Source organism: Haliotis rufescens, unplaced genomic scaffold, assembly GCF_023055435.1.
Source record: "Haliotis rufescens isolate VD_foot unplaced genomic scaffold, xgHalRufe1.0.p SCAF_10, whole genome shotgun sequence".
Taxonomy (NCBI): Eukaryota; Metazoa; Mollusca; class Gastropoda; order Lepetellida; family Haliotidae; genus Haliotis; species Haliotis rufescens.
Window position 1 is genome coordinate 23,854,082 of NW_025963780.1, and position 18,947 is coordinate 23,873,028.

The window sequence follows — 18,947 nt, forward strand, 5'->3', positions numbered from 1 at the left end:
GATATCATGGTAAAAACAGTGTAAGCGACCCGGTGGCGGCCACATGGAGAAGCCATCTACTGTATCTACACCAGGGATGTGGCTATCCACCCTGAACACAACACCATATCATGGTCAAAACAGTGTAAGCGACCCGGTGACGACCACATGGAGAAGCCCCCTACTGTATCTACACCAGGGATGTGGCTATCCACCCTGAACACAACACCATATCATGGTAAAAACAGTGTTAGCGACCCGGTGACGACCACATGGACAAGCCCCCTACTGTATCTACACCAGGGATGTGGCTATCCACCCTGAACACAACACCATATCATGGTAAAAAAAGTGTAGGCGACCCGTTGACGACCACATGAAGAAGCCCCCTACTGTATCTACACCAGGGATGTGGCTATCCACCCTGAACACAACACGATATCATGGTAAAAACAGTGTAAGCGACCCGGTGACGGCCACATGGAGAAGCCATCTACTGTATCTACACCAGGGATGTGGCTATCCACCCTGAACACAAAACCATATCATGGTCAAAACAGTGTTAGCGACCCGGTGACGACCACATGGAGAAGCCCCCTACAGTATCTACACCAGGGATGTGGCTATCCACCCTGAACACAACACCATATCATGGTCAAAACAGTGTTAGCAACCCGGTGACGACCACATGAAGAAGCCCCCTACTGTATCTACACAAGGGATGTGGCTATCCACCCTGAACACAACACCATATCATGGTAAAAACAGTGTCAGCGACCGGGTGACGGCCACATGGATAAGCCATCTACTGTATCTACACCTGGGATATGGCTATCCACCCTGAACACAACACCATATCATGGTCCAAACAGTGTTAGCGACCCGGTTACGACCACGTGGAGAAGCCCCCTACTGTATCTACACCAGGGATGTGGCTATCCACCCTGAACACAACACCATATCATGTTAAAAACCGTGTCAGCGACCCGGTGACGACCACATGGAGAAGCCCCCTACTGTATCTACACCGGGGATATGGCTATCCACCCTGAATACAACACCATATCATGGTCAAAACAGTGTTAGCGACCCTGTGACGACCATATGGAGAAGCCCCCTACTGTATCTACACCAGGGATGTGGCTATCCACCCTGAACACAACACCATATCATGGTAAAAACAGTGTAAGCGACCCGGTGACGGCTACATGGAGAAGCCATCTACTGTATCTACACCAGGGATGTGGCTATCCACCCTGAACACAACACCATATCATGGTCAAAACAGTGTTAGCGACCCGGTGACGACCACATGAAGAAGCCCCCTACTGTATCTACACCAGGGATGTGGCTATCCACCCTGAACACAACACCATATCATGGTAAAAACAGTGTTAGCGACCCGGTGACGACCACATGAAGAAGCCCCCTACTGTATCTACAGCAGGGATGTGGCTATCCACCTTGAACACAACACCATATCATGGTAAAAACGGTGTCAGCCACCCGGTGACGACCACATGAAGAAGCCCCCTACTGTATCTACACCAGGGATGTGGCTATCCACCCTGAACACAACACCATATCATGGTATAAACAGTGTAAGCGACCCGGTGGCGGACACATGGAGAAGCTATCTACTGTATCTACACCAGGGATGTGGCTATCCACCCTGAACACAACACGATATCATGGTAAAAACAGTGTAAGCGACCCGATGACGGACACATGGAGAAGCTATCTACTGTATCTACACCAGGGATGTGGCTATCCACCCAGAACACAACACCATATCATGGTCAAAACAGTGTTAGCGACCCGGTGACGACCATATGGAGAAGCCCCCTACTGTATCTACACCAGGGATTTGGCTATCCACCCTGGACACAACACCATATCATGGTCAAAACAGTGTTAGCGACCCGGTGACGACCACATGGAGAAGCCCCCTATAGTATCTACACCAGGGATGTGGCTATCCACCCTGAACACAACACCATATCATGGTCAAAACAGTGTTAGCGACCCGGTGACGACCACATGGAGAAGCCCCCTACTGTATCTACACCAGGGATGTGGCTATCCACCCTGAACACAACACCATATCATAGTCAAAACAGTGTTAGCGACTCGGTGACGACCACATGGATAAGCCCCCTACTGTATCTACACCAGGGATGTGGCTATCCACCCTGAACACAACACCATATCATGGTAAAAACAGTGTTAGCGACCCGGTGACGACCACATGAACAAGCCCCCTACTGTATCTACACCAGGGATGTGGCTATCCACCCTGAACACAACACGATATCATGGTAAAAACAGTGTAAGCGACCCGGTGGCGGCCACACGGAGAAGCCATCTACTGTATCTACACGTGGGATGTGGCTATCCACCCTGAACACAACACCATATCATGGTCAAAACAGTGTAAGCGACCCGGTGACGACCACATGGAGAAGCCCCCTACTGTATCTACACCAGGGATGTGGCTATCCACCCTGAACACAACACCATATCATGGTAAAAACAGTGTTAGCGACCCAGTGACGACCACATGGAGAAGCCCCTACTGTATCTACACCAGGGATGTGGCTATCCACCCGGAACACAACACCATATCATGGTAAAAACAGTGTTAGCGACCCGGTGACGACCACATGGAGAAGCCCCCTACTGTATCTACACCAGGGATGTGGCTATCCACCCTGAACACAACACCATATCATGGTAAAAACAGTGTCAGCGACCCGGTGACGACCATATGAAGAAGCCCCCTACTGTAACTACACCAGGGATGTGGCTATCCACCCTGAACACAACAGGATATAATGGTAAAAAACAGTGTAAGCGACCCGGTGACGGCCACATGGAGAAGCCATCTACTGTATCTACACCAGGGATGTGGCTATCCACCCTGAACACAACACCATATCATGGTCAAAACAGTGTTAGCGATTCGGTGACGACCACATGGAGAAGCCCCCTGTAGTATGTACACCAGGGATGTGGCTATCCACCCTGAACACAACACCATATCATGGTCAAAACAGTGTTAGCGACCCGGAGCCGACCACATGGAGAAGCCCCCTACTGTATCTACACCAGGGATGTGGCTATCCACCCTGAACACAACACCATATCATGGTCAAAACAGTGTTAGCGACCCAGTGACGACCACATGGAGAAGCCCCCTACTGTATCTACACCATTGATGTGGCTATCCACCCTGAACACAACACCATATCATAGTCAAAACAGTGTTATCGACCCGGTGACGACCACATGGAGAAGCCCCCTACTGTATCTACACCAGGGATGTGGCTATCCACCCTGAACACAACACCATATCATGGTAAAAACAGTGTTAGCGACCCGGTGACGACCACGTGGAGAAACCCCCTACTGTATCTACACCAGGGATGTGGCTATCCACCCTGTACACAACACCATATCATGGTCAAAACAGTGTTAGCGACCCGGTGACGACCACATGAACAAGCCCCCTACTGTATCTACACCAAGGATGTGGCTATCCACCCTGAACACAACACCATATCATGGTAAAAACAGTGTAAGCGACCCGGTGGCGGCCACATGGAGAAGCCATCTACTGTATCTACACCAGGGATGTGGCTATCCACCCTGAACACAACACCATATCATGGTCAAAACAGTGTTAGCGACCCGGTGACGACCACATGGAGAAGCCCCCTACAGTATCTACACCAGGGATGTGGCTATCCACCCTGAACACAACACCATATCATGGTAAAAACAGTGTTAGCAACCCGGTGACGACCACATGAAGAAGCCCCCTACTGTACCTACACCAGGGATGTGGCTATCCACCCTGAACACAACACCATATCATGGTAAAAACAGTGTCAGCGACCGGGTGACGGCCACATGGATCAGCCATCTACTGTATCTACACCAGGGATGTGGCTATCCATCCTGAACACAACACCATATCATGGTCCAAACAGTGTTAGCGACCCGGTGACGACCACGTGGAGAACACCCTACTGTATCTACACCAGGGATGTGGCTATCCACCCTGAACACAACACCATATCATGGTCAAAACAGTGTTAGCGACCCGGTGACGACCACATGAAGAAGCCCCCTACTGTATCTACACCAGGGATGTGGCTATCCACCCTGAACACAACACCATATCATGGTAAAAACAGTGTTAGCGACCCGGTGACGACCACATGAAGAAGCCCCCTACTGTATCTACAGCAGGGATGTGGGTATCCACCCTGAACACAACACCATATCATGGTCAAAACAGTGTTAGCGATTCGGTGACGACCACATGGAGAAGCCCCCTGTAGTATGTACACCAGGGATGTGGCTATCCACCCTCAACACAACACCATATCATGGTCAAAACAGTGTTAGCGACCCGGTGCCGACCACATGGAGAAGCCCCCTACTGTATCTACACCAGGGATGTGGCTATCCACCCTGAACACAACACCATATCATGGTCAAAACAGTGTTAGCGACCCAGTGACGACCACATGGAGAAGCCCCCTACTGTATCTACACCAGGGATGTGGCTATCCACCCTGAACACAACACCATATCATAGTCAAAACAGTGTTATCGACCCGGTGACGACCACGTAGAGAAGCCCCCTACTGTATCTACACCAGGGATGTGGCTATCCACCCTGAACACAACACCATATCATGGTCAAAACAGTGTTAGCGACACGGTGACGACCACGTGGAGAAACCCCCTACTGTATCTACACCAGGGATGTGGCTATCCACCCTGTACACAACACCATATCATGGTCAAAACAGTGTTAGCGACTCGGTGACGACCACATGGATAAGCCCCCTACTGTATCTACACCAGGGATGTGGCTATCCACCCTGAACACAACACCATATCATGGTCAAAACAGTGTTAGCGACCCGGTGACGACCACATGAACAAGCCCCCTACTGTATCTACACCAGGGATGTGGCTATCCACCCTGAACACAACACCATATCATGGTAAAAACAGTGTAAGCGACCCGGTGGCGGCCACATGGAGAAGCCATCTACTGTATCTACACCAGGGATGTGGCTATCCACCCTGAACACAACACCATATCATGGTCAAAAAAGTGTCAGCGACCCGGTGACGACCACATGGAGAAGCCCCCTACAGTATCTACACCAGGGATGTGGCTATCCACCCTGAACACAACACCATATCATGGTAAAAACAGTGTTAGCAACCCGGTGACGACCACATGAAGAAGCCCCCTACTGTACCTACACCAGGGATGTGGCTATCCACCCTGAACACAACACCATATCATGGTAAAAACAGTGTCAGCGACCGGGTGACGGCCACATGGATAAGCCATCTACTGTATCTACACCAGGGATGTGGCTATCCACCCTGAACACAACACCATATCATGGTCCAAACAGTGTTAGCGACCCGGTGACGACCACGTGGAGAACACCCTACTGTATCTACACCAGGGATGTGGCTATCCACCCTGAACACAACACCATATCATGGTCAAAACAGTGTTAGCGACCCGGTGACGACCACATGAAGAAGCCCCCTACTGTATCTACACCAGGGATGTGGCTATCCACCCTGAACACAACACCATATCATGGTAAAAACAGTGTTAGCGACCCGGTGACGACCACATGAAGAAGCCCCCTACTGTATCTACAGCAGGGATGTGGCTATCCACCTTGAACACAACACCATAGCATGGTAAAAACGGTGTCAGCCACCCGGTGACGACCACATGAAGAAGCCCCCTATAGTATCTACACCAGGGATGTGGCTATCCACCCTGAACACAACACGATATAATGGTAAAAAACAGTGTTAGCGACCCGGTGACGGACACATGGAGAAGCCATCTACTGTATCTACACTAGGGATGTGGCTATCCACCCTGAACACAACACCATATCATGGTCAAAACAGTGTTAGCGATTCGGTGACGACCACATGGAGAAGCCCCCTGTAGTATGTACACCAGGGATGTGGCTATCCACCCTGAACACAACACCATATCATGGTCAAAACAGTGTTAGCGACCCGGTGCCGACCACATGGAGAAGCCCCCTACTGTATCTACACCAGGGATGTGGCTATCCACCCTGAACACAACACCATATCATGGTCAAAACAGTGTTAGCGACCCAGTGACGACCACAAGGAGAAGCCCCCTACTGTATCTACACCAGGGATGTGGCTATCCACCCTGAACACAACACCATATCATAGTCAAAACAGTGTTATCGACCCGGTGACGACCACGTAGAGAAGCGCCCTACTGTATCTACACCAGGGATGTGGCTATCCACCCTGAACACAACACCATATCATGGTAAAAACAGTGTTAGCGACCCGGTGACGACCACGTGGAGAAACCCCCTACTGTATCTACACCAGGGATGTGGCTATCCACCCTGTACACAACACCATATCATGGTCAAAACAGTGTTAGCGACTCGGTGACGACCACATGGATAAGCCCCCTACTGTATCTACACCAGGGATGTGGCTATCCACCCTGAACACAACACCATATCATGGTCAAAACAGTGTTAGCGACCCGGTGACGACCACATGGAGAAGCCCCCTACTGTATCTACACCAGGGATGTGGCTATCCACCATGAACACAAAACCATATCATGGTAAAAACAGTGTTAGCGACCCGGTGACGACCACATGGAGAAGACCCCTACTGTATCTACACCAGGGATGTGGCTATACACCCAGAACACAACACAATATCATGGTAAAAACAGTGTTAGCGACCCGGTGACGACCACATGGAGAAGTCCCCAACTGTATCTACACCAGGGATGTGGCTATCCACCCTGAACACAACACCATATGATGGTAAAAATAGTGTCAGCGACCCGGTGACGACCACATGGAGAAGCCCCCTACTGTATCTACACCAGGGATCTCGCTATCCACAATGAACACAACACAATATCATGGTAAAAACAGTGTTAGCGACCCGGTGACGACCAAATGGAAAAGCCCCCTACTGTATCTACACCAGGGATGTGGCTATCCACCCTGAACACAACACCATATCATGGTCAAAACAGTGTTAGCGACCCGGTGACGACCACATGGAGAAGCCCCCTACTGTATCTACACCAGGGATCTCGCTATCCACCCTGAACACAACACCATATCATGGTAAAAACAGTGTTAGCGACCCAGTGACGACCACATGGAAAAGCCTCCTACTGTATCTACACCAGGGATGTGGCTATCCACCCTGAACACAACATCATATCATGGGCAAAACAGTGTTAGCGACCCGGTGACGACCACATGGAGAACACCCTACTGTATCTACACCAGGGATGTGGCTATCCACCCTGAACACAACACCATATCATGGTCAAAACAGTGTTAGCGACCCGGTGACGACCACATGGAGAAGCCCCCTACTGTATCTACACCAGGGATGTGGCTATCCACCCTGAACACAACACCATATCATGGTAAAAACAGTGTTAGCGACCCGGTGACGACCACATGGAGAAGCCCCCTACTGTATCTACACCAGGGATGTGGCTATCCACCCTGAACACAACACAATATCATGGTGAAAACAGTGTTAGCGACCCGGTGACGACCACATGGAGAAGTCCCCTACTGTATCTACACCAGGGATGTGGCTATCCACCCTGAACACAACACCATATCATGGTAAAAACATTGTTAGCGACCCGGTGACGACCACATGGAAAAGCCTCCTACTGTATCTACACTAGGGATGTGGCTATCCACCCTGAACACAACCCCATATGATGGTAAAAACAGTGTTAGCGACCCGGTGACGACCACATGGAAAAGTCTCCTACTGTATCTACACCAGGGATGTGGCTATCCACCCTGAACACAACACCATATCATGGGCAAAACAGTGTTAGCGACCCGGTGACGACCACATCGAGAAGCCTTCTACTTGCAAACAGCTAAGTCAACAGGCAAACAGCTAAGTCAACAGTCAAACAGCTAAGTCAACAATCAAACAGCTGAATCAACAATCAAACAGCTAAGTCAACAATCAAACAGCTAAGTCAGCAATCAAACAGCTAAGGCAACAATCAAACAGCTAAGTCAACAATCAAACAACTAAGCAACAATCAAACAGCTAAGTCAACAATCAAACAGCTAAGGCAACAGTCAATCAACTAAGCAACAATCAAACAGCTAAGTTAACAATCAAACAGCTAACTCAACATTCAAACAGCTAAGTCAACAATCAAACAGCTAAGGCAACAGTCAAACACCTAAGGCAACAATCAAACAGCTAAGGCAACAATCAAACAGCTAAGTCAACAATCAAACAGCTAAGGGAACAATCAAACAGGTAAGTCAACAGTCAAACAACTAAGCAACAATCAAACAGCTAAGTCAACAATCAAACAGCAAAGGCAACAGTCAAACAACTAAGCAACAATCAAACAGCTAAGTCAACAATCAAACAGCTAAGTCAACATTCAAACAGCTAAGTCAACAATCAAACAGCTAAGGCAACAGTCAAACACCTAAGGCAACAATCAAACAGCTAAGTCAACAATCAAACAGCTAAGGCAACAATCAAACAGGTAAGTCAACAGTCAAACAACTAAGCAACAATCAAACAGCTAAGTCAACAATCAAACAGCAAAGGCAACAGTCAAACAACTAAGCAACAATCAAACAGCTAAGTCAACAATCAAACAGCTAAGGCAACAATCAAACAGGTAAGTCAACAGTCAAACAAGTAAGCAACAATCAAACAGCTAAGTCAACAATCAAACAGCTAAGGCAACAATCAAACAGGTAAGTCAACAGTCAAACAACTAAGCAACAGTCAAACACCTAAGGCAACAATCAAACAGCTAAGTCAACAATCAAACAGCTAAGGCAACAATCAAACAGGTAAGTCAACAGTCAAACACCTAAGCAACAATCAAACAGCTAAGTCAACAATCAAACAGCAAAGGCAACAATCAAACAGGTAAGTCAACAGTCAAACAACTAAGCAACAATCAAACAGCTAAGTCAACAATCAAACAGCAAAGGCAACAATCAAACAGCTAGTCAGGGTGAATAGCCACATCCCTCGTGCGGTTCGGTAACCGAACAGCTCAATTGCGCACTACCTTTGCAATGTATCGTATGTTATTCAGGCAGCCATCGAGAAACGTTCCAGGAAGGAATTTAGGCCAAGCCTGTCACGCGCACTCAATTTTCACACTGCTTTTGCAAAATATTGTTCAACACGATTAAATAACAGACTTCTATAAAGTATAACTTTGTTCAATAAACAACACATGTAAAACAACGGGTTTGATATGAGAATTTTTTTATTAGTTGTCTTCATAATCACATGTATGGCACTTGCTGTGCATAGTTGAGCACAGCATTGTTTTAAAAACTTCACTGTATTTAATGTATGGTACATACCATTTCATGCGGCGGTTTACGTTTCTGCATGGTTTATTGCTTTGACAAACAAACAAAAATTCCAGCAGAGATCATACACCCGTATATGTTCTTTGCTTCTGGATACATAAGAACCAACAGGTTGGTGTGTTGTTTGCAATTATTTTCCAAAAAGATAATACGGTTGCATGATATCTTCACGATGTTTGGGTTGAACATAGTAGCATTCTTCTAAACAAATTTCCAATCTAAGCCGGAAGCAATCACAACACAAACCCAGTTAACCAAACGGAACCATACACAAGAGTGAATGAGGTAGTTGGGTTTAACGCCGTCTTGAATAGTATTCCGTGTCAGCTTGAAGTGGGAGGAAAGTCTGAAGTGATGCAGGTCTTAGACGTTCAACACTTTGGTGAAACCAACGAGCAAGGGTTTTGTGCTGACAACAAATCGGGGCGAATCGAGATTCAAACACGCTGTCATAGGTTTCTGGCGGGCCCAAGGGACACAAGTCTGCATAGCGAATTGCAGCGCCTTCGGCGACTGGGCCAACCATGCCCAAGTGAACAACTGTAAGAAACTATTATACAACAAAGATGTTTTAGATGAGATATGTATTGCGGAACATTCCATGAAGAAACAGTGGCAATATTACACAATCACAAACTACAAAATACATGCACAATAAACGACAATTAAAAAACACAGGAACATTCAACATTCAAAAGAGGTACATTATAACAATTTAATTTCTAAAACAAGTGTATTATAAATATATGGAAACAATATGAGAATTGAGCAAAACTATGGTAATGTTGTACATACATGTACAAGGAATTTGTTTGTAATTGTTGATATGTTAACAGATCTTGGAAGTTGTTTCTGGATAACTGTTGGTAAACTTATTAAGAATCTGCTCCTTTTAACAGAGTGTACCAAATTCTTTTTCATGATTGGGGATTATTTGTGACTCTTTCTTAGTTGTATTATGTTTGACAGTGTGTAATGTTGTTCATCTTCTGAGACATCACATGTTTCACAGAGACGTTGTTCAAATGGGGTTGGTGTTTTTGTATATCTACAATTTTTTCAATTTATTTGAACTGCAGTATATTTAGAGTGGATTCATTACATTTTTTGTGTTTACTATTTTAAAAGTTTGCTTTATTTAACCCAACCAACATTTTGACCAGAAATATTGATATTTGCTGCAAAAGCATGCTTTAGAATGACATTTGTTGTGTTATCTATATAGGATTTTTTTTATTGGTACTAATAGTGGGTATATATCAAGTTTTGCCTGGCAGGCCCAGTTTTCTTGCCGGGGTTTTCTTTATGCTGACCGATTAAGGACACTGTTTCTTTTATTGTGCTTTCCAAAGAAAAGTACATTAATAACAACCAATTTGTACTTAACACAAATTCTCTCCTCCCATAGCTTACACTTCCTTCCTCTGCACATTACATTATATTGCGGGGAGCTATTGATGCTCTGCAGCAATCTCTACTTGTATTATTATCTAGTTTAATATAATTATACATTATCTGAGAGAGTTTCATATTATCAGTTGGAGTATTAAGCTTATACCAAAAGCTTTTAACTCGTTTGCAGATCTGCATTTTAAGTGGAGTTCTGTCAAGTTCGCCATAAAGAAAGAAGCTGGGAGTTGGTTGCCGTAACCCTGTAGTAATTTTTAAGAATTGTTAAGCAAACTTTTTCAATGATATCTACTTGCTCATAACTGCATACTACTGCCCCATACGTTAAAATTGGTACAATCATGACATCGAAAGGCTTTAGTAAGCAATCCAGTGGCAATTTAATATTTCTGGCTCTTTTCAGTAGACAAAACATTGCTTTTGTAGCAGTTAAACTTTTAATAGCATAGATAAAACTTCTGTTTTTGTTCAATTGAATACCTAGACATTTATACCAACGATGTCGAGTTCTTGATATCCCAAATAAAATGATAATTTCGTTTTTCTTGCTACACCTGAACCGAAAATTACAATTTTTGTTTTATCTATGTTAACAGTCAGTTTCCATGTTGTAGAGTATATTGTAAAGAAAGTGGGTTTTGTCCGAATAACACAGTATCTTCTGCTTATAGAAGAAGAAATAATTGTGCACATCATATTCCATTATCACCGACATATTCTACTTTAACACCATCACAGTCATGTGATATGGGATGTGCTTCTAAATCATTTAAGTATATTGAAAACAGTAATGGTGAAAGGTTTTCTCCTTGACGCACACCCGACATACTTAGAAAGTATTCGGATATGTCATTATTATGTAACACGCATGATTTTTGCAGTCATTCACTTTATTCAGATGTATTGTAGGCCATAGGCCCATGATACAATGGTTACAGTGTGGTGATGGGAGTTGGAGATCCCAACAGACGTTGCCTTAGGTTCATAGCTTTCAGAATATTATAATATTGTACTTATGTCTTGTCGGGAACTCATAATAATGCAAGGATATATATTCTGACCTCAAAGCTTGATAACAATCACAAATTAAAATAAAGTGATACTCATCTTCGATATAACCATGTTTACAGACAGTAGAAACTCTTTCTTCTCTAGGTTCCTCATGATTTTATATTTCCATACATATTTTTAACGAGTGTCAGAAATTTGCCTCAAATACCATGATGCAACATTTCATGCCAAAGTCCAACTCTCCAAATGTTATCAATGGCTTCGGTGAAATCTATGAAAGCACAAAAGAGTTTCTTCTTCGTGTGTTTGGGGATACTAATAATAGTATAATGTATAAAGATGTTGCCAATTTTTGACAGCCCTTTACAAAATCCTGCTTGTGAAGAAGATATAAGTTTGTTTCTATCAAGGAATTTTGATAATCTACTGTTTAAAATAAAGCTAAGAATAGTAATGGGACGGTAGAGCCTGGATCTGATATGCCACCTTTATTTTTATATATTGGTTTAATAATTCCTGTAAGCCAAACATCGCGTACAGTTCCTGTGGGAAAGATCATGTTAAATAAATCTACATAAACCCATCCAAGGAAATCGATACTGTCAATTAAGTAGTCATTTTCTATGAGGTCAATGTCAGGTGCCTTATTTCGCTTTAAATGTTTCAGGGCCTCGGGGTTTGGATTTCAGACTTCCCAAAAGTCTTTACATGAGTGTTTAGCTTTGCTTCTTAGAAGTTTACTTACGCTGTGTTTAAATTTGTTCTTGTATTTATTTAAACATCTTTTGTATGCCTTAGCCTGTTGTAGATAGGAGTTTCTGTTGGTTAAAACTGGAGAAATTGTAACGTTTTCTTGCCTTATTATATGACTTGCGCATCTGTCTGCACTCAGATACAAACCAGGGCTTACTACACGTGTTATCGTTGTGTTTTGTGTTTTGTGTTTTGACAATGCACACTTCATTTACCTTAAAGGTCTTGAAGGGATCTTTTTGATACCTGATTCTCAGATTTAAATCATAATTAACTGCAGCTTCTATTCCCGTAAGTTAGTTTAAGGTCTCTCTTATCCCATAGAAAACATGGTTTCCCTATAACCGTATGTACCTTCAAGTCCCTGTAAATAAATCGAACCATCTCATTTATAGTTTAGTGTTATCGTTTCCTTTACCTATGGACGTTTTTTCAGGGATCATGTGAAACTGGAAAGATCACTTGTCTACAGGTGTGACCCATCGGATTCATTCCGTGAATGAACCTAACCATGCAAACAGATTTGACCTGTTGAATACAATAGTCAAAGCTCGCAGATATGTACATCTCCATAGAAAATAATTGGGGTCAAGCCTGTATGTAAGATTGAATATTATGTTACAAGTTAGTTTTAGCTGGCACATTAAGCCAAGGTTCATTATTTCATAATGAACAATTTTAGTTTTCAAAGTTCGCTATAAAAAGCGGACTTTGGTCATCAAGAAATAGTGTGAGAAGTGTTTCAAAATAAACTTCATGAATGGTTCATTCATTCATTCATTCTCTCACGAGACCGGGTTTTATATTTTCAATTGAAAAACTTTACAATTTCTTTATTTTACTTTTTCCATTTTTTAAATTTCAATTAGAATGAGAATTATTAGTTATCCTCCAAGTATCTTAATCTTTTTACACCAGGGACTCCAAACTTGGCTTTTGTTTCAGAATATACATTGAGCTTTGATTGACCAAACTGTGTGATCTCTTTTGACCATAACCAACTTGAGGGAGTAATTTGTCTGATCCGTACAGACTTGACAATTTTTTCCAAGGCTAGAATAATAATAATTCACTCACTTCACTCAATGTGACTGATACTGTTTAATGTTTCACAACAAATATATATTCTTGACATAAGCATGAGAGAGTGAGGGAGTTGGGGTTTAACACCGTTTTCAACAATTATATCGCGGCGGCAAGGTTTATGGATGGAGGAAAGCCTGCATCACCAATGGGGTTATTTGATGCAGTGAATCCTGCGTGCTTCGGTTGATACCTACGAACCAAGAGTGTTACTGTCTTGCAATCTGTCATCCTTGTGGGATGGTCAATGAATACAATACTTTCTTGTGGCCTTGTCTGGTCTATGACTTATTAATGACTTTGCCCACAAAATATAAATTTTACTTCAACATATTTTTTCACTAAATAATCTGAAGCCACGATGAGGATTTATTCGTGAGTTTTCTCACGGCAAGACTCAGATTCAAATGTTCCACTTGTCTGGTGTGGGATTCAAACATCTCTTCGAGGGAACATTCCCTTTGCCATGTCATATATCTATGGGTTGAATTGTATTCAAATTTATTTGTACCCCCACTAATTCTGTGAATAGAAAGCAAAGCATGTTATGTTTTCTTCTTATGTAAGTTTTATTTGTCTATCATGCAAAAGAAAAAAATACTTTGTTAATAAAAAAAATTCTGTCATATATTAATTTACACATTATTTATTTTTTGATGCACGAATGTGTTTTTTCACTCACGCAAAACAAATTTACATTGTTATTAATTTTTTTCATGCAAGTTTTATTTTCTCGTTGAATTTTTTTTTTTATCAAACAAAAACTTATTTTTTCAGTTTGCTTCATACAAGTTAATGTTTCTATCATAAAAAAAAGAACTTAGCTTACGTTTTTAAGAAATAATATCTTTTAAGAAGTTCACAATTTTTTTTTTCACAATTAATGATTTAAAAAACAACCAAACACAAAATACATAAATACCTTTCACATTTCAAGGTTCAAACCCCACTCGAGGTTTTCATTTCGTGATGATGTAACCATTGTTTGCTTAGGCACTTGTCATACTTTCTTAGAAGTTACAAATTTCTAAATAGAATTAAACCCATAGGGTCGAGATTCGATCCCATCTGCCAACAAGTACCTCTTGTCATCTTGAGGTGTCAAAGCCAATTTGACCACTTTGTCTGTGAAAAGTGTGATGTGTTTAAATCAAATTTGATAAAATGTGGCCATGTTCTGCTTGTGGTCGAAAAGACATTTGATGACGTAGATCTTTTTTGATGAAAGCTTTTTGAGATTGTGGTTTGAGGTATACACAAATACCTGATGCCCTCACTTTGGTCACACTCATTCATCAATTACTGTTTTAAAACATAACGTTGTATTCATATGAATCAAAACACATCTACTGAAAGCATGTCTGTCCTTACATATTAAAAGATTTGAGTCCATCATTACTTGTAGATTCACTGAAGGGAGTTTTTCTTGTAAGAGATTATTCATACTAGGGAAAAAGAAGTTTACTCAGGTAATTTAGAGTGTTATTTTGTAAATGTTTTACTGACATTTTCTGGGCTGCCATAAGCCAGAACAATGCTGCTGCTTGACAATTGTGACGTCACAGTGATGGTACAATGGATATGATGTCATGCTGGAGATATTGCTACAATCAAATGACATCATTTGTAGTGATATCTCCAAGGAGGTATCGCTTGATCTCACACAAGGGATATCTACCATGGGAGATATTTTTGGATGATATGACTTTTTACGCCTGCTTTGCCTCAAAAGTATGATTTTTCTTATATGGAGAATGGCATCTCATTAATAAATCACGTGACTCAACCTTCAGCTCTGGAGAAAAGAAACACAATACAAAAGTATCAAGGTTCAATTTATTAAAATAATAAGTTGGTACACTACGCCGTTTCCCATTGTACTTCAAAACTATGCTGTGTCTAATTCCAAGGGGAAAAAAGAAAGAAAGATAAGGCTTAGTTGGATGTGTTTACAAATGTATACGCTATGTAGAACGGACTATATCATCTACAGGTGGGTGGCTGGCCATGGTATAGGGTGCAGTCAAGCGTTTAACTTGTCGGACGGAGTCTAGTATAGTCTGTATCAGACAAATTTAAGTCTGACCGAGGTCACGTGACGCCTGTGAGCGTGCATGCCAACGTCCGCCACCTTGTGTTTAGACACGTGTTGTTCTACGTTTAACGATTGGTCAAGTAATTAACTGTATGATTGCCTCCGATCAGTTGACCCTTTATTAACGTAACTGAATATCTGGGAGATCTTTCTACATTAACCTGTTCCATTCTGCGTCAAGACCCAACCCAACCCCGGTCGTAGTAACATTTCCATATAGGGACATTCATTACTATCCCGTGTTCTACGGTAAACGAATGGTCAAGTAATTAATTGCATGGTTGCATCTGGTCAGTTGACCCTTTATTAACCTACTTGACCTGTGACGTCATGCATACATTTGCATATTAATGAGTTATTCTGTCAACTCCCCTAAAATAGCTATTCAATTCGGTCTCAATACCTTATTGACAGAGGTGCGATTGACTACAGTACCTATTCAACTCCCTGTTGACCTAAGGACAATAGTGTGACCTCACAAATATCAAATGAGGTCAGAGGTCAAGGGCAGGTCATATGGAGGTCATAGGTCAATGACATCATAGACACCCCATGGGAGGTGGTGGGGGGGTGTTCTGTATCCACATATAATCTACTATTATTCCTGTTGCAGTAGGAAAGGAGTTGAGTTTTGTGAGTTTGCTGTCTCTGTCGAGGTTACGAATTTTAGACACATTGGCCCAACAGTAAACTCGACCCCTTTGTTTTGACAGGTGCAGTCCTTTTGACAAAATTCATTTTCAGTTGAAATACTGGGTGAACTTGAAGGTAAGTGGTTCGGGAACAAGGGGGTATATGGTTAAATGATATTCTGTAAGGTACAGTGACGGAGCTGGTGAAGGACGGTGCAAATTCAACATCTACTGAAGAAGAAGCTTATGAAGGCGTGAATCGTAGCTATGTGTCAGCGACCACTAGATATCCAACAGTAATAGCAGAGCAGTAAAAGCAATGATTTCGTAGTTACTCTAACCACAAGCATGCAGTACAGGGACCAGTTCCACCCTGAATTATCAAGGGAAAAGTACTACAGTTACCTGAAAACCTGAAATTGTAAATCAATAAAAATTGAGACTGCTCAGTGATCACAGATTTTATTCAGGTTTTTGAGGGCTTCATGGAAATTCCTATGACAAATACAGCAACACTTCATTGGAATTATCACTACATTTGTCAAGGGCACAACTGATATGTGCTTAAAACTCAATAAAACATACCATAGGAATTCCATAATGCCATGATACTCCTCCAATATACAATCCCAGAGCATCTACCACCATCTCTCGTAGTGAATGCTGGGTTCAGTGATGCCACAAGCCTTAAGCATTGTTTCTATACTTGCTATCATGGGGGATGGACCACACAGGTAGCACTCCACCTTCCCTTGTTTCAACCTGTCCGTCACTTCTTGTATGTGCTGCTCTTTGATTCGACTGTCTGTGAGAATAAAGATAAAACATACATAATTTTCTCTGACATCCCTTATTAAACTATTGAAGACGTGAGATTTGTTTTGACCCCCAACATCCCAACCTACCCCAGCCCTCCGCCCGTTTTATGGAGAAGGACAGCTTGGCAGCAACTGACACTGTCATAGATGTTTCCACTAAAGTTAAACCTGTGACAATGCTGTTGAATCATGGGTAATAATCAGGGGGATTCTGGGATTGAAACCCACAAACAACATATTCTTTCACAGTGAGTTTGATTTTATGCCGCTTTTAGCAATATTCCAGCAGTATAATGCCATTGTATTATTTTGGTGGACACCAGAAATGGGCTTCACACATAGTACCCATGTAGGGAATCGAAACCAGGGTCTTCGGCGTGACGAGTGAATGCTTTTACCATTTGGCTACCCAAACCGCCCCCATTATGTTAAGTCAAAAATAGAATCTGCTTGTAATAATAGGATAACACAAGCCTACTGCTGGAAGATAAGAAATATCAGATATATGATGTAGACTTACTGGCTTTGTTCAAAATGTATTTATTAAGTTTTAGAATGAATCACAACATTAACTATTATAGTTGTTTTGGCATCTGGAATATTGGGCTTTTAGCATGGTGTCACCATTGATGTAGCTGTAGACCTGCTCAGCTCAAATTTGCAGCAACTGTCAGTAAGGTTTCCCACTTGCTGTTAAAGTGGTTTTAACAAATGTTTAAGGCTTTGAAGATCTGACTTGTACTTCACTGAAAAACAGGACCAATAGGGAATCAGTGAGTGAGTATGATTTTACGTTGCTTTTAGCAATATTCTAGCAATATCACGATGGGGGACACCAGAAATGGGCTTCACACTTTCTGCCCATGTCAGGAATCGAATCATATGATTGTCTATATCTCATGTACAATAAAAAAAAAAAAAAAAAATCTAGTTAATTTCCGCCAGACACAAATTCACGCACAAAATGTGTTTTGTTCACACAAAATCCTCAGGCAACAATGATTATTATGAGAATGAGTTTTGTGTATAATGGAAATATACAAATATCCCTACCCAAAGTGGACTGGTATCGATCAATATTATGTATCGACAAATAGAACGTTTCTCTGAAGGCCGTGCTTATGGTATAGAAAGTGAATGTAAACGAACGACATTTTCCATGTTACATTGTGTAGAACTAACTTTATCTACGTGTACCTACGACGGTGCATATAATTCCGCATGTACCACACGTTATAACAAAGAACAAATATATGGATACGCTGCAACAAGTTTTAGAATTCAACAGTTATTGGCAAAATATTTATTTCCGCGAGACAACAAATCACGCACAAACCTTGTTTCCACAAACCCCCTAGGCAACAATGATTGTTAGCAATGGGCGCCATTTTACTATTTCCTCCCTACATATTGATATCACTTAATGACTTTAGATACTAGTATCAATAAATCGAATATCGAATCCGCCTCAAAGGTCGTTTGGACAATGAATAAGCATGAATTTCGCAAACGAGTCCTGTTTCATGAGCCGATTATGCGGCACAGATAAAACACGGAAACAGGTTTGTGGAAAATGGGGCGAAGTGTTTTGGCAATTTTCGTTTACTGATCGTGTTAGTTTGTTTTCTCGATATTTGTCTTCTCAGTAACTACGGGCCTATATAATTTTGGTCCGTGCAGGAAC

At 42.3% G+C, this 18,947-nt stretch overlaps 2 protein-coding genes across 3 annotated transcripts in view; one reads left to right on the top strand and one right to left on the bottom strand.

Moving 5' to 3' along the window:
• The window catches only part of LOC125376575, a 69,084-nt gene that overhangs the window by 36,976 nt on the left and 13,161 nt on the right, over positions 1 to 18,947 (top strand). The gene's annotated exons all lie outside the window — the stretch shown is intronic.
• Positions 15,537 to 18,947, bottom strand: part of LOC124130840 (oxidoreductase NAD-binding domain-containing protein 1-like) — a 30,968-nt gene continuing 27,557 nt past the window's right edge. For both annotated transcript variants that reach the window (XM_048388398.1, XM_048388399.1), the window contains exon 7: positions 15,537 to 17,250. In XM_048388398.1, coding sequence (XP_048244355.1) covers positions 17,084 to 17,250 — 167 coding nt within the window. In that variant the 3' untranslated portion in view covers positions 15,537 to 17,083. The remainder of the gene's footprint in view (positions 17,251 to 18,947) is intronic.